The 21,165-nt window shown below is 36.2% G+C and overlaps 1 protein-coding gene across 2 annotated transcripts; it reads left to right on the top strand.

Annotated features, from left to right (window-relative positions):
• Positions 1 to 236: 236 nt before the first annotated feature.
• Positions 237 to 19,820, top strand: LOC106538530 (synaptonemal complex central element protein 1). Of its 2 annotated transcripts, XM_087707909.1 has the most exons (13): positions 237 to 412; positions 5,174 to 5,236; positions 6,248 to 6,307; positions 7,143 to 7,217; positions 8,492 to 8,539; positions 9,335 to 9,389; positions 10,194 to 10,283; positions 11,773 to 11,836; positions 13,808 to 13,865; positions 14,038 to 14,152; positions 16,895 to 16,984; positions 18,215 to 18,307; positions 19,697 to 19,820. In XM_087707909.1, the coding sequence occupies exons 1-12, from the start codon at positions 394 to 396 to the stop codon at positions 18,270 to 18,272; spliced, it is 795 nt and encodes a 264-aa protein (XP_087564035.1). In that variant the 5' UTR covers positions 237 to 393; the 3' UTR covers positions 18,273 to 18,307; positions 19,697 to 19,820. The 2 variants fall into 2 exon arrangements, with proteins under 2 accessions (XP_087564035.1, XP_087564036.1); XM_087707910.1 differs by lacking the exon at positions 7,143 to 7,217.
• The last annotated feature ends 1,345 nt before the right edge of the window (positions 19,821 to 21,165 follow it).

Raw genomic sequence — 21,165 nt, 5'->3', positions numbered from 1 at the left:
TAAAAGGGTTGAAGACGAAGGAAAAAAAATTAAGACTCAAGGGAAAAGAAGGCCGGAAGCCATAATTCGATGCTTTCTTCTCTCTTTTCTTTCTACCTTTTTTATATTTTTTCTTTCACTTTCAACGCTTTTGTTGTATTGGAAATTTTAATTGAAAAATATGGGGTAACCCTCCCACCACTTCCTCCACATTTCTAAGATCCACACAGTGGTAAGTAACTCTGGTACGCGCAGGCTGGTTTTGCACGCAAGGGCAGGATAAACAGAGGCCTAGTTTTCTCTCCTCAGCCTGCAGCTGAATTGGTCTCTAAGCAGCAGAGCAGTTGCCTCGTAGTGTCGGTTGAGAAGAGGTGGGAAGGAGGAAGGACCCTCCTACATCCCCGGGGGAAGAGAATGGAGGGCAGCCACCCTGGTAAGAAGGAGATGGGTACCATCGGAGGGAGGAATCCAGAGCCATCAGAGGGGAGGCAGCAGTGTGAGGTTATCTAGCAGAACTAACCCCATTTTTAGAACAGAAGGAGTAGAAACCCCATTTGAACAAGGTGGGAGGATCACACAGACCCCCCTTTTATTTTTTATCGTAATATTGTAAATCATGATATCAGTTATTTTCAGAGTATTTAGCAGAAGTAATGCGCATGGGTAGAACAGAAGGAGTGTTATGTTTGAGAGGGACAATAATATTGACTAACTGCGGTAACAAAGGTTGGAAGCCAATTATTTTTTCTTTTTAAGTGTATTGTTTCCTATATTTTTTCCTCTTCATACATATAAATCCCAGAAAGAGTAGAAACCCCTTAACAGAATTTGAAGAAGGCGGAAGACTCATGTACTGTAAATTTCTTTTTTCCTCATTTCCCCTCCTTTATTGTAACTTTGTAAATTATGATGCATGGCACTATTTCAAGGGAAATTTCAGTGCAGTAAGGTTCATATCATACGATTAAAACTTACTAGTGATTTATTATTTATTTAATAAAACTTTTTGTTTTATTATTTAAAACTATACATATTTCCTTATTATTTTATTATTAACATGCATAAAGTATTAAGTTTTTTTTTTTAAAGGATCCCAACTGATCCCTAGAGCCCAGCTTTATTAACAGGGTCTCACCATTTGGGGCATGTGGTACAGGGCCTTTAAAAACTATGAGATTCTTGGTAACAATCATTAAACCCCCATCCCGAGTCTCTCCGGCTGCCACACTCCATCCTTTTTAATATTTTTTGGAATATCAAGAACTGGTTATTAGGCCTGGGACTCCCAGGTAACCTGAGACATGCTTAGATGGCTCCATTGTTGGAATGGGTATTTTTATTCCCAATGAGTCCATTATTTGTATCTCTGTTTTTGTAACATTTAATGTGATTTATATATTTTTAATATCTCTGGGTTTTTATATATAGTTTTACCTGAGGTTTGTTGTGTGCGACCCAGAGTTGCCTTTGGTGAGATGGGTGACGATATAAATTTGATTAATAAACAGTACAAATAAATAAATCCATAAATAAATGCCTTTGGTTCAAAGGAAAAATACCGTTTTCTTTTTTTTTCATAACTGTTATTAATAATATGTATTTATAACAATTTTTCCCTACAGTTGACAATATACTTGAAGATTGCTTTCTTAACATCCCATAGATCCATCTTATCTTACAACGGTCCTACTTCTTCTTCCCTCCCTCCCTCTTTCCTTCCCTTGTTTCTTCTCTCCTACTCCCCTTCCTTCCCTCCTTCCTTGCCTCCCTCCTTCCCCTTCCCTCCTTCTCTCCTTCCCTCCTTCCTTCCCTCCTTTCTTTTCTCCTTCTCTCCTTCCTTTCCCCATTTTCTAAACTTCAAAAAGTGACATGGAAGCCATGTTAAAATGCAAATATCTCCTTTATTAAAATGCTAATCATAAAGCATACAAATTCTCCATAACAATAAGAGAAATAAGCAAGTACATCAGCTAGGAAGTAGATCACCTTTCCAAGTAAGGACCTGCCAACTAGTAACTACTACAGGCTAAAGAGATAAAAGGTAATGAATAAAGGGGGTATCTGGCAGTGTTCCTGGGCAGCCATTGGCCGACCCTGCTTACTTGCTCTGCTGGGGATCTTTTAATAAAGAGAAAATAATATTCTCCACAAGTGTCATTTTGTATTAAAACCTTGAAAAGGTTGCTTAGTTCCTTTTAAGAGCAGCAAGGAGGAGGGGCGTCTCACAAGATGTGGTAAAATTCTGCACAGTGGCATTTCCACCCAATCTCATTTATTTTATCACATTTCTCCCTCTTCTCAGCCAGCTTCCCCTCCTTTTTTTTCAAAGTTGTGGTTTACCGTTAGTGAGAAACATTTGGCAGATGAGCTGTGGTTTTTCTTTTTCCTCAGCTGCTCAATCCAAAAGGAAGGGAAATGATGGTTAAATAGGGCAATGGGAGAAGTAGCTGCTAGATTGGTTTGTTTTTCTCTTGCCAGTTGCAAGTGTTTAGCTTTTGAGATTTAGAATTTCCTGCTGGATTTAAGTTGAGCTTTCCAAAATATGATGTACTAAAACTAAGAAAATAAGTGTGATCCAACATTATGCTATGACAGGATGATGTATTTTTGATTGGTTAGATTTATATCCTTAGGGATTCAGGTTCCACCACAAAACCGCGGTAGACAAAAGCACGGTCGACGAAAGCGCGTATGTGACGTCATCACAGCGCGACGAAAAAGATCGAAAAATGTAAAAATAAAGCGAAAACCTTACCCTAACCCCCCAAACCTAACCCTAAACCTAACCCTAAACCTAACCCTTAACCTAACCCTAAACCTAACCCTTAACCTAACGAAAAACCTAACGCTAACCCTTAACCTAACGCTAAACGTAACGCTAACGCTCTAAACCTAACCCTAACCCTTAACCTAACCCTAACCCTAACCCTAAACCTAACCCTTACCTTTATGTGAATCGGGTTGCTGTAATTTTATTTTTATTTCAATTTTTCGATCTTTTTCGTCGCGCTGTGATGACGTCACATACGCGCTTTCGTCGACCGCGCTTTTGTGGACCGCGGTTTTGACGGGTCACGGGGATTCAAGGTGGCATACATGGTGGTCCCTCTTCCTCTATATCTGCACACACAGAAACAGAAACAGATTAGGCTTACCCAGTAAGCTTCTGTGGCTGGGTAGGCTTGAATCTGATATTCCCTGCTCCAAGTCTTTTACCCTATATACAGAGAAATTATCTGCAGCAAAGCTTGTTAGTCGATTTGTTTCCACGTGGAGAAAAAAATGGTGTAGCCAAGGATTGGATTTTCAGTCCAGTTTTTCAATCATGTGTAGCCCGAATGAAGTCTTAAAGCTGAAGAACCGTCAGTTTGGTCCTACTGGATACAGAAGAGGAAAGTTTTTTAAGTCTCAATCCTGAACTGTAAAGGTCTTCTATTATAGAGTTTAGAGTTTAGAGTTTTATTTCATTTGTATGCCGCCCTTTTCCCTAAAGGGACTCAGGGCGGCTCACAACTCAAAAAGGGAAGGGGGGATACAAACAGTTTAACAAGAACACAAAACTATACATAGTTAAAAAGCACAACAATCATACCATTCGAGATAGGGGCAGCGAATCTTTAGCCCCAGGCCTGTCGGAACAGCCAGGTTTTAAGGGCTATGCGGAAGGCCTGGAGTGTGGTGAGGGTACGAATCTCCACGGGGAGTTCGTTCCAGAGGGTCGGAGCAGCCACAGAGAAGGCTCTCCTCCGGGTAGTCACCAGTCGACACTGGCTGGCGGATGGAATTCGGAGGAGGCCTAGTCTGTGGGATCTAATTGGTCTAGTGGAGGTAATTGGTAGTAGGCGGTCTCTCAAGTACCCAGGTCCAATACCATGAAGGGCTTATAATGAAAGCCTATTCTACAAATCCGTTTCTACTCTTTAAATATTTATGCAATATTATTACTAATATTTAATACAAATGACAAGATATTCATGACATATTTTATACTATTAGTAATATTAATGTAAATATTATTATAGTATTCTATCAATTCATCTCAGGAAGCCCTCAACTCTGATGGATACGTTGGAGGGAAGGTACAATAATTTTCTACTCAACTGTATCCATATCTATAATAACAAAATCTTGCATTGCATTATACTTCCTCCCACTTCCAGTGAATCAGGAAAGCATCTTCCTGAAATACTTCAAAATAGCAGTAACAATAGCACTTATATTCTGCTTCACAGTGCTTTGCAGCCCTCTCTAAGCAGTTTACAACATTAGCATATTGCCCCCAACAATCTGGCTCCTCATTTTACTGACCTTGGAAGGATGGAAGGCTGAGTCAACTTTGAGCCGGTGAGAATCAAACTGCTGGCAGTCGGCAGAATTAAACTGCAATACTGCATTCTAACCACTGCACCACCATGGCTCTACAATATTATTATCTTTTGAAATTTTCCCAGGTTTTAAAATATATTTCAACCTCTTTTGTCTAAGTAACCAATTTCGTTGTATTTAAGTACAATGACAATAAAGATTATACCTATACTAAGCACTGTACTGCATATTTCCACCAAGCTCATCCTCCTTACTCTCTACATCAACTGCAAAGGACAGCCACATGAAGAAATCTGAAAATGCATTCATTTGCCAGAAGAAATAAATTCCTTGGGTGTCCAATCACACTTTGCCAATAAAAAACTGTTCTTTTCTGTTCCGTTCTAAATTGCAGCAGTTAATTGCTACCGGTATTATCTTTTCTGTCTGGAAAGTATTATAATTTTGATTTTGTAACATGTGCAGGAAGAACATTGCAATTTCCATTTCACAGGATGATTCTTTCAGTTAAGAGAAAAAAATCTTCCATACAGGCAAAATGCTGTTACATGTTGTAATATGCTACATGCTGTTCAGATTTTGATATACTCCATCTGGGTTAATACCAGAGATGGTATTCAGCCAGTTCTGACAGGTTCTGGAGAACCACTAATGGAAATTTTGAGAGTGGAGAGGGAATGGAGATTTTGCAGTATCCTTTCCCTGCCATGCCCACAAAGCCATGCCCACAGAACCGGTAGTAAAAAAAATTGAATCCCACCATTGGTTAATACATAATATTGTATATACTTGGGTGAATGATGAAATATAGCTTACATGGATTATGACAATCTTTAAACAGTTCTGTTTGTTCTTGTTCTTTGTCCAGATTCTTGGAACTTTGCATCAAAAATGGAAGAGATACTGTCTCTTGTGAAACAAATGCAAAAAGGTATTTTGAAACTAGGGCCAACAGTAAGAGTGGGCATCAGGCACTAGACATCTTAGTAAAATTTTGGAGTGTGCACATGACAGAAATGTGTACTTATAAATGGTTAGAATGGGTAATCCTCTAGAAAATCTATGACGTTTCACATTTGAGCTATGGCTGATCAGTTATTAAAAACTGGAGGAAAACACATTGCTTACCATATAGAAAATAGCTGGGAATTGAGACATTTGGAATTCTTTCCCTTCTTATTAGGGAAAGAGTTGTTCTGACTAGAAGATAAAAGTAAACAGAATGTAAAGGCTGAAATTTCTGAGATATATTTGCAGGAAATGAGTTTGCTAATTGTTGACTATAAATAAATAAAGTAAAGTAGCTTCAAATGTGTAAAAGTAGCCTACCACTTCTATCAATGTACACAGCATGTTGCAACATTAAGCCTGTATAGTGAAAATAGTTGATTTCATGGCATCTGGGGGGCGGGGGGTGGACGGACAACGAAATACAACATTTCATAATCTAGGGGGATCTACAAAATGTAATCATTATGCATACAGTACTGATTGTAATTTTGCTTTGGGGTCAAACAGTGGCCAGATTCTGAGGCTCCTGGATTTATTCATTTGAGAGGGGTGTGGTATGTATTTGATTTAAACAGAATTTAAACAGAAACATGATGAGGGAAGGCCAGAAGTTCTTACTGGGTGCTGGAAGAAAAATATAATGGAAAGAAAAATATAATGGAAGAAGAGATGCTGATTTTAGGGGAAAAGTTTTCATTAAAAAAAGTTTCAACCAGGATAATACAGTATAAACTATCAATCTAATTTGGCAGTTAATTATTTTAAATGATCCTATTTGTCCTCTGAAGCTTCCAGTTGCATTTGCAATGGAAGGAAAGATATGCAATAATACACAGGAAAGTGGTTATGGTAAATTTATATAAGGTTTTAGACACTAATATAATGAAGAATCCAGATGAAACTTTTTCCTACTTTTTCCTTTCCTTGATAGTGGGAAATCTAGAGCCAAAAATAGAAGATCTAATAAAAAGAATTAATAAATTGCAACAAGGTAAGAGATTCAAATGGGACACAAAAGAAAGGGTGGGTTTCTGTGGTTGGCTGGAAGAAGTTATGAATTAGATTAATATACTTTGTTTGAAAAACTTAGTTGGATGAACATAAATTGAGCAGAATAAATATTTTACCTCATTTGACAAGATTATTCATTTTATTTAAATATGTTGTGATATTTTGAGACTCTTGGTAGTTCATAACAGTTCTAAAACAAAACATTTCTATGCTAAATATAAAGTTAAAATAAAATCAAAATTATATAACACAATATCACAATTCACCCCCAAACCTTCTGGAATAAATCAGTTTTAACTACAGTAATTCCTGAAAAGTTATTATCAATGCAACTAATCTCACCTCCAGGGGGAGGCCTGGGACTGTTGAAAGAAACATCTCCTGGCATTGACTTGCCTCCACCTATTTTATAACACTGGAGGGCTTCTCTTTTTATTTAATGCTCTAATATTTTCTCAATGCTGTTTCAGTCTTTTTCTATCTGCAAACAGTGGTCTGTTAAAAATAAAAAGCAAAATAGCTCTACAATATCTTTAATTGTTATTATTAGGACTCCTCTGTCTGGAAATTCTAGTAGCACAATCTTAGTAAAAATTGTTATTGTTGCACTTATTTTAGCTGAGTAATAATACAAAGGTTTAAGTGTATTTTATTTTATTTAGGGAATATATATTCGCACATAGTGACACAAGGCGGCTTACAGAATGTTTTGACCATTATACTATAATATTACTCAGATGCAAAAGGTCCTTGTCATGAGCTTCCCACTTACTATGTACTGTCTCAGTTTATTTGTTACATGCATTTTTTTCCAGCCAAGAAGGTATTAAATGAAGAGATTTCTGAGGCAAATAAACACAGTAAGACACTTCAGCTGGAACTGGAAAAGCGTAGGTATCTGTTCTGTCATAGATCAGATTGAAGTGAATTAATCAAATGCCACTAATATCTCTCTCCACAGCCAGGTTTTTTTAAATATATGAACTTCAGAATGCAATCTGCTTTGAAGTGTTGAAAGAAATGTCCTTCTGGGTTCAGCTCCAAGTGGGAAAAAAGACACTGGAGACATGGAGGCTGCTTAGAAAGATGGTTTATTGTTGGACAGGGCCACATGACTTCAGCCCTGAACAGAAAAGGTGATCACATGTTTCAATGTTGATGGAGAAGAAGAGAGAAGGGCTGAGGAAGGGGCTTGCTAGGCTTTTATACCCTGTTCAGTCCCACCTCTCTGTTTCCTGTTCCTGTGTAAGAAATGTATTCTGACTGGTTGTCAGACTCCCATGGTGCCATGAGGGGGCTACTCTCTAGGCTGTGATGAGTTCTCAGTTGCCTTGTGGTCAGTTGAGTAATATCCCTTCCCCTTACAGCTGCAGTGAGGAGAAGTCTTTATTATGTAAAGTGGGCTAGCCTGGCCATCTTAATGGCCCATTAGCTGGGAATGGGCAGAAAGCTATAGGCAACTATTCTGTCTTTTAAAACATGTTTCTTTTCACATCCAGAGAAATATTCTGCCTTTTCAATATTTCCTAGGATATTTCATTTTTCTGGAAGAGGGCTGGATGATAACTTCCCACAGAAGAATGCTTAGTTTTAAATAGACATTTTTAAAACTGTATTATTACTATGGTCACCTAGTAATATTAAGGCAAGTTTAGTATAGTAAACTATACTAAGCTGAATACGTCATAATGGCTGGTTACTACATAACCTAAATCATAATGGATGGGTTCATATATATTAAACAATAATGGGTGGACATCAGTAAGCAAGCAGCCACATTATGCTATGTTGCTATGTATGATTTACAGTGCTGTTGCTCTGCAGGTAGAGGCCTGTTAATTTAACTATTTTAACAACAGCCAATGTATTACATGAAATGTACCAGTATATGGGAATGACTGAGAAAAGGAGGGAGAGACATAAACTGGACAACCAGCATATAAAATCATGAAAGATCAATGCAATAAGATTATTTTGAATTGTTTTTCTTTTCATGACAGAGGGCACTTTAGCTGTAGTAAATATATAATACCTGGGAAAAGAGGGTAGATTTTTATAATGCAGTTTTAGAAAAATAAGCACCATCATCTTAGGTTTCTTCCATTTGTATTTTCTGCAATATGATAAAAATAATGCCTAAATGAAATCACTCCTTCTCTTGTAGTGAATGCAGAGAAGTCAAGCCTTGAAGAAATATGGAATGAGAAAAAGGGTAATGGAAAATTCTGAGATATTGGCTTGATTTTTTTTAACATTATCAGTTTTAGCAGTTTGCCCACACTATATTCCTTAAAATTGATTGTTGCAAGGACAATTCACTATTAATATGATTACTTTGGGAAATTTGGGAAATTCCCCAAATTTTGAGATGAGAAGCAGATGAAAACTCTAGCATAAGTCCTAAAATACCACATCTAACTCCCCTCAAAGTTCTATCACTTATTCACATCAAAATACATTGAATACCAAATTTCATGAATTTCAAACCAAATGAGTACCAAGGTACCTCTGTAAGTATAGCTAAAGAACAACACTTAAAAGTCGTGTGTGGTGCAGTGAGAAAATTATCTCTTATGTACTTTCTCCACCTGGTAATTTAAACAATTTCTGTACTTGACAATATTGCCCATTTTATTTTTTTATTTACCTCTCTAAGTTTCATAAGATGGAGCTTTTTTCAAGGAAAGTACATACTGGACCAAAATTTTCAACAAGCTGATCATCACAAGCCCAACATCCTTTCCTGATGAGTCTTTTTTCTTTAAGTAACTTTCTGATTACCTGTGCTTAATACAGAGGAGAAATAAAACATCCTCTTTCCTGCAGCCCCTTGTTGCTTTATCTAACGAAAGTTGTGGCATTGTGTGATTGCACACATTCTGTTCCTTGAAAGTAGTGGTATTACTTCGGTTTTAGAGAACATACAGCATATAAAACCATGGCAGAAATATTTTGCAGAAAGAGAATAACCTGAATTTATGATAGTTAATATTTACCTTTCTTGCAGAGATCAAAAAAGTCATGCAGATGCATTCAAAGGAGACACAAGATGAAATGCAGAGGTGAGCTAAGGCTTCTAATCCACCTGCTTTGTGGACTTACTTATTGAAAAGTACTGAACAATGTTCTAGACTACAGAAAGAAACACAACAAATTACTCCAAGAAAATATGTGTGTGTGTGTGAGTGTGTGTGTGTGTATGCTGTCAGTATATATTATTATTTATTATGATTGTATTTTATCATGATTATCACTTGTTGCTTGTATGTATACTGAGAGCTTATGCACCAAGACAAATCTCTCGTGTGTCCAATCACACGGCCAATAAAGAATATTCTATTCTCTTCTGTTCTGTTCTGTTCCATTATTCTATTCCAGGGGTGTCAAACTCAGTTTCATTAAGGGCCTCATCAAGGTTGGGTTTGACCTCAGGGGGGCCAGAGTGGGCATGGCCAGCTTGACATCTCTTGTGTCAGGGGCGCCTGTGGTGGCCTGACTGCTCTGCCAGCAAAAACAGGCTCCCGAGCTCTGTTTTTGACTGCGACAGCCTCCTGCAACCCTCTGCCAGTAAAAACGCAGCTTGGGAGGGCTGCACATGGCCCTCCAGAGCTCTGTTTTTGCTGGCAGAGGCATCATAGGCCAGTCCTTTTCTGTTTTCAGAGTGGCCTCGCGGGCCACATCTAAGGACCCTGTGGGCCAGAGGCAGCCCCTGTTCTATTCTGTTCCATTCCATTCTACTATATCCTAATGCATATGTTTTCAGTAAAATGATTTATATTGGAAGATATGGTCCAAGGGCAAAGTGATCATCATAACAAAAATAAGAATTAGCCCATTCTATATCTTGGCTTCTTCTCATTTATCAGGGAGCAGAAATTGAACCTGGATTGCAAGAAACAAATTGAAGAAATCACAGCCAAGATTCAGATGGAAAAACTGAAGCAGAGGGAGCAGAGGTTGGTTCCTTGCAATTTTGCTATAAATGTACTGTATGTGTGTTTGCATCTTCTGATTTCAGTTAATTCATTATTATTGAAAAAGTTACTGCATTTACATTTATCAGATCACATTTCAGACTTTCATTCCTTTAGCAAATCATTTTCTGAAAAGAATAAAGCTGCATTATTCGAAAAAATAAATAATACAATAATGCAACTCAATAAATCTCTGATTTCATCACAACATTCATGTCATTCAATAAAATTGTTTGCAGATAAGTTTAATGCTAACAAAAATACCATTTTGCTTAACGTCTTTAGTATATGGAATTCCTTATTAGAAAAGCAAGTCTTCTGACTTAAATAGCTATAAAATAGTTTAGACAGACAGAATAGTCTGTATGCCTGAGCAACAATGGAAAACTGTATGCCATGACAATATTCTGAAGTCCTGTACTTATTTACAAGGTGCAGAAAACAAATGAGTTACTATTCCATTATTTTCTTCCTTTGGAATATGAATAGCCAATGTTAAATAATGAATGTGGAACAAGTTGAATCTATAGCAGTGTTTCAAATATGTCTGTATAATGGTGTTACATGAACAAGTAGACTGTATTTTTAGAAACTATTGCTGGAATGCTGTGGGCATGTGTATCATGTGCATCCTCTTTAAAACCAAACTAGTCTTGCACATGTTGAACTGCGCAAATCATTTTCAATGTTGGTGATTCAACATGGATCAGCACTTTGGTGACTGGATCAGGAAAATAACGATGCCCTACCTTGACAATGATATGCCCAACCCGAGTCCACTTTGAGCCTGGTGAGATTTGAAGTGCCAAATTGCAGTCAGCTGGCAGTCAGCAGAAGTAGCCTGCAGTACTGCACTCTAACCACTGCACCACTGCGGGTCCTAACTTGGCTGATGCTTTTATTTGCAGCTTCTTGGCGTACCACACAATTATGGTAATAGGCATGGCCACACCAAGCACTCCATAACAATGCCCTTTGAGACTGGCACCTGCTTCACTTTTTCTAACATATATAGCAGTGATGGGATTCAATTTTTTTTACTACCGGTTCTGTGAACGTGGCTTGGTGGGCATGGCAGGGGAAGGATATTGCAAAAGCCCCATATCCTGCCGATCCTCTGGGACTTGGGAGGCAGAGAATAGATGTGGGCGGGGCCAGTCAGAGGTGGTATTTATCAGTTCTCCAAACTACTCAAAATTTTGCTACTGCTTTCTGCTTTTTCCAGAACTGGTCAGAACCTGCTGAATATCACCTCTGATATATAGGTAAAGTGGCTCAGTGCTTCCAAAGTGGAGGCTCAGGATCTGCATTTGAGACAATGTTTCCCCTTGACCAGCCTTGCAAGAAAGCTCATCCAAGGGCTTGATATGCTAGATTCTGTTGCAGTTGACATTCCCTAGAAGTACAGCAAGCGTTTGAAATTATTTGCAATGCAATAGTTTGTTCTATCTTGTTCCTGCTTTGTGTTTAGATTCGCATTTGAGCAGTTACTTGATGAATTGATGGAGAAGCACAAGAATCTCTGGGAACTTTATGTAAGAGCCCGTTTTTCTTCCCTGTAGCATAAATTATATTCTACATTACTCATTAATATTGTAATAAATGTAGACAGCAAAACTGAGTTAAAGATCTTGAATTCCAATTGCCTTTGGGAATACTGACATCAAACTATCTAAAAAACAGTTGGCCCTGTCCACAAAGAGATATTTTACAGTTTCATGTGGAGGTCTGAAAATGCAATAGAAAGAGTGGATATTACTGTATACAGGCATGGGAAAATCCTCCCAGGAGAAACAGCTACTTTATTGGAGAAATACTGTCACGGTTCTGTGGGTGTATTAGGAACAGAGAGGTACATATTATTTGCTTATAGACTGACTGCTGACTTCTCGATTCTTGGATGTTCTAATGAGCCACATCTGTGCTTTTCTCAGTTTACATTCCTATTATAACTCCTAGGAGCACAGCTATGCGAATGAGATTAAAATGAAATGCCAGGCGGAAAAGGGCTAGGCAACTGCCATGTTGAAAACAATAAAAAACCAGTGATATATAAAGAGAACTTTCCCCACAATAATTGTTATGTCGAGGACATCAGTAGCAAGACTACTTGTTATACACCAAGAAAACCTATGCAGCTCTTATTTACCCAAAATGGCAAGGACACAAGTCTGTACAATTTAGGAGTACAGTTAGTTCTACTTACAATAATTTGTTTCATGACCATTCAAAGTTATGATGGCATTGAAAAGAGTGACTTAATGACTGTTTTTCAAACTTACAACCATTGCAGCATCCCCATGGTCATATGATCAAAATTCGGATGCTTGGCAACTGGCATGTACTTAACCACGTGTTACTAATTTAACTACTGCATTAATTCACTTAACAACTGTGGCAAGAAAGGTCATAAAATAGGGCAAAACCCATTTAACAAATGAGCAGCATAAATGTTGGACTCAATTGTGGTTGTATGTCAAGGACTACTTACAGACTAACATTACCCCATAGATGCCAGATTATATGCCACCGTGGCTCCTGTGCGAATGTATGATCACTGCTGGACAGATGAGGGCATGTGGGGGTTGCTGAATGGTATACATGCATTTATTTATACAGTGTGGCTAGTTCAAGCACACCTGATAGGTTTTTCATTATTTGGTACACACTGGAATTGTCTTATTGAGTGGAATGGGCAATCCAAGCTAAAACATGGGTTTTAATGTATTTGTGGTCCGCATGTCCCACTAAGACTGCTTTGCTTGAATTCAACAGTAGCTGAATTAGCAACATTCCTCCTGTTTAGTGGGAAAAGAATAGTACATAAATTGACAAAAGGTTTAATCATCAAAAACATGTTTTTTTTTAAATCTGAAGAGAAAAAGTTCCAAATGCAATCTTTCTTTCTAGCAATATAATATTGTTGTTATCCCTTTGCTGCTCATTAGTAGACAAAATATTTATAAAAGTATAGATTGGTCCCAAAAAGATTGCAAGTCTCTCAATCCAGCTAACATGTAAACAGATGGGATTATTAATATTAAAATGCATATAATTAATGTAAAAATTATTCTTATTTGTATTATCTTTTACTGTGATATTTTTCTGATTAACATTCTACCTTTCATACTCCTCCCTCATATTAATATTTGCCTGATGAGTAAAACTGGAGACAATTTATGTATTTAAATATACATTAGATTAAATATTTATTTAATAAATAAATAAATATAATTAACTCTTTATTCTCTTATCTCTCATCTCTCTGATTTTAATTGGGTAAATACCAGTAGCACAAGCAAAAAGGTTGGCTTCTTCCTGATACTACAGCATCTATTAGTTTTTGTTTTTGCTGACCACATTATATAGACATTTACATTATTTTGTTTAAAGTTGGGAGACTTTGTTTAAAGCTGGGAGATTATTTTTATTGATTTCCTTCCTCATATCTACAGCATATTTTTTATTGTCTGTTTCTTTTCATCATATCATTTTCCACTTTTCAGGCCAAGGAAAAACCAATAACTGACATGAAAAAGAGTAAGGAGCAGTTACTACTTGAAGGTGAGAAAGAGAATGCACTCTTTGGGGCATTTAGGTAATTTAGATTACCCAATCTAAAATCATTCCAATTAATATCTAATGTACTTTGAAAGTCCCTTCAGTTTTCAAGGCAGGTAAGAATTCTTAAATGTGGTGTGCCATAAAGGATCTATATGTTGTAATATTCCATTAGAAAAACTAATCCAAGAGAAGCTTGCTCATGTTCAAGATGAACTGAATTTGCTGAGCCAGGTTACATTTAGTGGACAGAGGAAGTTTCTGAAAAGCCAGGCAGCTGCATCTACTTTGTGAGTATACTTCCGTTCCCTTTTGGGATAATAATATTTAGAACTCAGATAAGAAAGTTTGCTCCTTCCCAAGAATATCCAAAAAATTACCTTTTAACATTTAAAATGAACTACAATGGCAAGTAAAAGTGCTATTTGTGCAAATAAATAAAAACTTTCCAAGAGTAATTAATTGCCCTTTTTTAAAAAAGTTTTTTTTATTTTAATTGAACAAAAACACAAAAAAAGAATCATCCTTCATTACATCTTGTAGAAAGCATGTCGATTGGTTACAGATAACTTTCATGCATTTCTTCCACAGTCATTACTTATAGTTCATATTAGATTATACACTTTAAACCAAAAATCTTTGTATATCTTACTATCAATGTACAACCATTCTCATTTGACTACAATTATTTGAACGTGCTTTTACCTCAAATCATTCATCTTAAAGACACATCCACAATGGCATTCATTAGCTATTTCAAAAATCCTTCAATAACATTACACCTTTATGACATATTCTAAGCAAAAGTCAATTAATAAAGTTTCTAAACCTTTTTTTCCTTTTTTCCCCCCAAGTCACTGTTTAGAGTTTGTATCCAAGTGCTTTTGCCAATACCAGAGCATGTATATATTATTAAACAATATCCTTTGACATTTCTTTGTTGTTATTATAATTGACTAAAAATCATTTACTACTTACATCCCATCTCCTTTCATCAGACCCAAAAAACATTACACCTTTATGACAAGAACTATTTATAGGTCTTTTTCCCAGATCGCAATTTGCAATTTATATCCAAATTTCTTTTACTAGTTTGCCAGTACATGTATATATCACTAAGCTGTATCCATTATCATTTCATTATTGTTATTATAGTTAATTATTTGTTGATGAATAAACATTTAATAACAATCTAAAACAATCTAAGAATTACAAAATTCCTACTTATTAATCACCAATAATAAAAAACTACTTTTTTATTACCAACTTTCATTGTCAACCTGTATCTTTCCAGTAACAAAACAGTCTTATCTCTCTTGCCAATTGTGGTGTCAGTCTTCTTTTTATCTCTTTTATAAGGTATTTTTTGACTTCTCTCCTCACTTTGTTGCTTGAAGGATCTCTCAGGTAATCTCGTTGCCCTCCAGCTGTTATTAAAATTAGCTTGTCTTTGGTTGTCAATCATGCTTCTGAAAAAATTTCTCCTCTTAAATCATCATTACCCTTTTTTTCCTTCTGTATCTTGGAATCTGGGGTAGAGCTCCAGTTCGTCGAATTCCCTTTTCCATATTCCCTTCTTTCCACTTTCACCCACATTTGCTCCATTAATGAATTCATCTATTGTTTTGTCTTTATCGTCTATGTCTTCATTCACCCCTTTAATTTTTGGGGCTCCAACCCCTTCATCTTTTGCTGTGAGAAACATTAGTTTTTCTAACTTCTTCTCAATTCTCCCATATCTTTCCAATAGATTTTGAATTCCAGCCAAGCTGTTTTGGAATTTTAAGGTTTCCTCATCTGAATATTGATCCATGTTTCCAAAAAAGAAGGAGGAAAAGAAAAAAAAATCTAATAGCCATTGCCACTCTAGCCTTCCAGGCCTCTTTTTTATTTTTATTGTAGGTTGACTTAAACATAAGTTCTTTTATGCTCTTCAAAGGAGAAGGGTTCTGTTTTTCCCCCCTTTCTCTCCCCTGCCAAAATAGTTCTCAAAAGCACCTGCGAAAACAATTCATGCCCTTGGCTTTTTATCAGTTTCTGTAAACAAGTTGCAAACCCTTCAGATACAGAGTCAGTAAGATCAAAGAAGAAAAGAGAAGAGATACGTTGTTTCAAAAACTCCAGCCTCTGACCTCCGAGTGGCAGTTGCTACTTTTCACTTTCTAATATTTATCTCTGGCTTATAGGAAACAAAGTTCTTTAAATTTCTTTAATGAAATTTAATAAGTAATAGGTAGAATTGTTAAAATAAAAAGGAAAGGTTTTAATTCAAAAGTCAAAAAATAAAGCAACAAAAAGCAGAAGAAAAAAAATCAATCCGTTCACTTTAAGAGGAGAAACGTTGCGAGCACTTCAATCCACAAAGTATAGTTACAAAGAAAAAAAAGCTTTCCAAGGCAATTCAATATAAGTTAATTTCGCTGCTTAATTCTTTTGCTTAAGTATCTAATTTGACTTTTTTTAAAAAAGTTTCTTTGGGCAGTCTTTCCCAAAAAAGAAAAAATACCTCACCAGATGGACTCACTTTCTCTTTTCACTTCCTTCCTTCCGGATTTCATGAGCCTGGGGCTGCCTATTTACCGCCGGCTTGAAGAGCTTCCCTTGGGTCAATCAGGGACTTTGCGATGTCCCTGAGACCAGCAAGGCTTCGTCTTCCTGATCACCATCTCTGTGGGAGAGTTTAGGACCATCCAGTGGCAAAAGTATCAACAGCGGCTTTGGAGTGTCGAGACCGCAAATTGTGATATCGCAACGTTGGCTCCTCCTCATTAATTGCTCTTCTTTGAGGGAGATGGGAAGTTCAGAAATATGAGATGTAAATTAAATGAATAAATAAGTAAAATTAATTATACATGCCTTAAGCAAAATTACACAAGACTATTAAAAACTCTGGTGTGCCTCATTATATTTTTTTTGTAATTTTGGACTTAAATAAAAATGCATGTGCCAAATGATTTCTCACCACAAAAGCAACTAATAGCTTGATAGATTTGACATATAAGAACTCTTATTCATACCTTTTTCATTTCCAGGGAGTTATTTCAAGAGGAAAACAGAAAAGCAAAAGGTTATCTTGAAGCAGCCTCAAAGTACAATTTTGATTTGCAAGAGAAGTGCCACAAGTGAGCAGAAAAGTGGGAATGTATTTGAATAAGAAAAAAATAATTAATCTTCTGCAGATTCATTTCTGAAAGATGAGACTTTCTAGGCAAGACAGTAATTATCCTTGGACAGTGGTGCATTATCTATTTGAAGCAGATACAAAGTATGAATTTTATGTATCATTAAACATTTAAAATCTATTAGGATACAAGCAAAAGTCAATATTTAATTTCAATCAATTTTGGAGTTCTTCTAGTTCAACCCCCTGCTGAAGCAGGAGGCCCTATACCCTTTCAGACAAATGACTGTCCAGTCTCTTCTCAAAAACCTCCAGTGATGAAGTACCTACAACTTCTGAAGGCAAGCTCTTCCATTGGTTGTTATCATTGTTAGTTGTTAGGAAGTTTTTTTTTAGATCCAGGATGCTTCTCTCCTTGATCAGTTTCCATCCATTCATTGTTTATTGTCCTGCCTACAAGTGCTTTGGTAAATAAGTTGACCCCCTCCTCTTTATGGCAACCCCTCAAATACTGGAATACTATATAACCACTAGTCCTCCTTTTCTCTAGACTAGCCAAATCCAAATCCTGCAACCATTCTTCATGTTTTAGTCTCCAGGCCTTTAATCATCCTAGTTGCTCTTTTTTACACTTTTTCCAAAATCTCATTTTTTTTTTTTTTGTAGTGTGGTGACCAAAACTGGATGTAGTATTCCAGGTGTGGCTTTATTAAGGCTTTGTAAAGCAGAACTAATATTTCACGTGATTCTATGACTCTGTTTATACAACCAAGGATTGTATTAGCTTTTTTGGCTGCTGACGCACACTACTGGCTCATATTTCAATTATCGTCCACTAGGATTTCAAGGTCCCTCTCAAAGTTATTGTTATTAGCAGTTATTAGCCAAAAAAGTTAATACCATCCTTGGCTGTATAAACAGAAGCATAGTATCAAGATAACGTGACGTATTAGTACCGCTTTATAAAACCTTAGTATAACCACACCTGGAATACTGCATCTAGTTTTGGTCAACAGAAACAATATATTATTGAAACATTCTAAAACAAAGATAACCATCTCTGCCATCTACCAGAATTCCTACTCCTGCAAGTTTTATTTATAATTATGAAAACTTTTGTTAAAAATTGAAATATGGTCACTAGTTTTCTGCCTCTTTTTGTTTCCTTTATATTTACTTCTATTTTGATCATGTTTACATTGTTTAACTTCAAGTATTTAATTTACTTCAGGTTAAGAATGGAGCTGGAGGTCTTTGGAATGGAGGAAGACAGCATTAATGAAGATTAGCTTGTAGTCCACCATACTGCTGCACAGGAAGAAATGTAAATATTTTTAATGCATTCTTTAACGCTGTTATTTAATAGTTAAGGTCTATAAAGCAGGATGGGAGCAGCCACTTATCTGGTATTCTAAAATTAGAGAGATGATTAATACAATAAGACTTTTAAACAAAATTAGAATGGAATGAACTCTTAACACAAAATGTCTAGGCTGCAACACAAAATGTCTAGGCTGCAACACAAAATGTCTAGGCTGCAACAGTAAGTGTCCTTGCTTTCTACTTAGAGATGTAAGGGAAGCGGCTCTCCTGCATTCAGGGACCAATATCGAAAAATTTGGGACCTTAGGTGGCATTAGATATGAGTTCATGGGCACAAAATGAAACATTAGTTTCTTAAAGTTTCAATAATTCATTCCTATTCACTCATGTATCATTCCTCAAGTAGGGCCTGCCCTCTGGAATGAGGTTTCCTTGAGATCTGGATGGTCTCTATCCTGCAGGTGTTTTGAAAAACACTGAAGATATGCTTCTTTGCCAAAGCTTTTGGCCAGGCTGATTGAAGCACATTTAGGTTGTGTGGATGGTTGTGTGCACTTTTTTTTTTGTTTTCATTAAGATTTTTTTTCTTGTTTTACTTTTTACTTGTGAACTGACTAGAGTGGGTGGGAGATGAGCAATATATAAAGCTTCTAAAACAAATCAATCAGTAAATACAGTCAAAGCCTCAATAAAACATTGAAATGCTGCAGCTCTGAGGAGATAGTGGACAGTCTTTCTCAGTTGGCGGGAACTTTGGCTATCCTTTACCGCCTGGTTTCTTGAGTTTGCCATTTTTAGTGGATCTTTCAAAGGAAAGACACTCGATGGCTTTGCAGCTTCCTCTCATAGGAACCACTTGGATTTGCCCAAGACAAAAGTGTAATATAAAATACTTGATGTAAAAACAATTTATTTCATTGATCTACTGTGAAGCTGGAGAGAAGAGCAGTCCAGAACTTCAAACTGTTTCTGAGGAAATGGTAGTGTTGGAGTGTTTTTAGGCCTATCTTGATTTAATAAACACTAAAGTTCATTTTCCCTCAATCCATACAAGGAATATGTATGTATGTATGTATGTATATATGTATATGTATATCATGTATATATATGTATATATGTATATGTGTATATATATATATATATTAGATTTTTACTCCCTTTATTTATTTATCAGCACAAATAAAAACACACACACACACACACATATATATATATATGTGTGTGTGTGTATATATATATACATATGTATATATATATATGTATATATATATGTATATATATATGTATGTGTATATATATACATACACACACACACACACACACATATATATAAGATTATAGAGATAATTTCCTAACTTTACATCTCTCTCTATTCCCATCCCCATGATAGGTTTGTGTAGGAGCTTTGCTTTAGCACTGAGAGAAATCAGCTCCATGGAATATTGGATGTCTTGCTTCACACTTAGATTTGTGACAAACCATTTGCTGTTAATAAACCTCTGTTGTCATGAAAATGGTCTAATGGAATTTTTGGTTTATTTCCTGATGTTTATTGATGCAAATTACCTCTTGATCAGTGTTTCTCAACCTTAGCAACTGTTAAGATTTGTGGACTAACATACTGGCTGTAGAATTCTGGGAGTTAAAAATCACACATCTTAAAGTTGCCAAGGTTGAAAAAAACTGATTTGGATATTAGTACTTCACAAATTATTAGAGACAGATTCTTCACAAAGTGCATTAGCAATAAATGCAGTATTTGTCATCATAGTTTTAGCAGTGTGTTCTTTTCAAAGTTTCCCCGCCTATTTCAAAAACTGCTTCCAATGTCCAAAGACACAGCTACTTTGATGCTCCAAACAGATATCTTCATTTGCACAAATGTACTTTACAGTACAACGTAGCTCTTTTGAATACTTTACATAGCATTTCCATATAAAAAAAAATCATTTGGAGTTAATATAGAATTTTACTAGCATTTTGTTGCCTATATACAGCAAACTTTCCCCAAACAAAGTATATTTCTTGATGCAACGTGATTTGGTTATTATGGCAGGAATTATGAAAATAATTCTATCCCTTAAGAATGAATAATGTGTTCTTTTGAATTACTGTTATCAATTAAACAATTTAAACAATTTTTAAAGTGGCTAGCACAATCAACTTCTCTTGAAGAAAAAAAAATGAAGGTACATTCAAATTGAAACTGTATTAAATTGCTGCAAGGACAATGTATTTTTTGGTTAAAATTTAATTTAAAAAAATCTATATATTACTAAAAATTATTCACACAAAAATGACCCCCAAATGTAAAAACACAGCAGTAAATTGGATGATAAAGTGATAGTATCAATGAGTGTTGGGAGATTTGCACGAACAAGTTAAAGATAAAGCATCAGGAAGAAAAAGGGCATTGGTACTTACTGATACGCCACTTCTAATAAGGTGGAGATAGCATCCATGAATGGGTTAACACAGTCCATGATCTGATTGGACTGAGTCTGATTATTAATTAATTACCTGCCTATATAACCCACCTTGTGAGTATCCCCACCCAGCTTTCTGGCGAAGTAAATAATCACAGACTCAACGTGTTATCCAACCATAATTTACTAGTACTCAAATTCACTACACTAACGAGAAAAATTCAAACTCTTCCAACCAACGATCAGAATAATATTTTGACTACAATAACCAGAAGGAACAGTCCTCCTACAGGGGCGGGGCGGATGCTATCTCCACCTTATTAGAATAGACGTATCAGGTAAGTACCAACGCCCTTTCTCAATAAGGGTGGAGATAGCATCCATGGATGGGACATACCCAAGTCTGGCTAATTCAAAGGTGGGCTGTAGACTG

The sequence above is a fragment of the Thamnophis sirtalis genome, unplaced genomic scaffold (genome assembly GCF_051295495.1).
Source record: "Thamnophis sirtalis isolate CommonGarterSnake01/CBP01778 unplaced genomic scaffold, rThaSir2_p1.2 scaffold_3, whole genome shotgun sequence".
Classification (NCBI taxonomy): Eukaryota; Metazoa; Chordata; class Lepidosauria; order Squamata; family Natricidae; genus Thamnophis; species Thamnophis sirtalis.
This window is presented reverse-complemented; position numbering and strand designations above follow the sequence as displayed.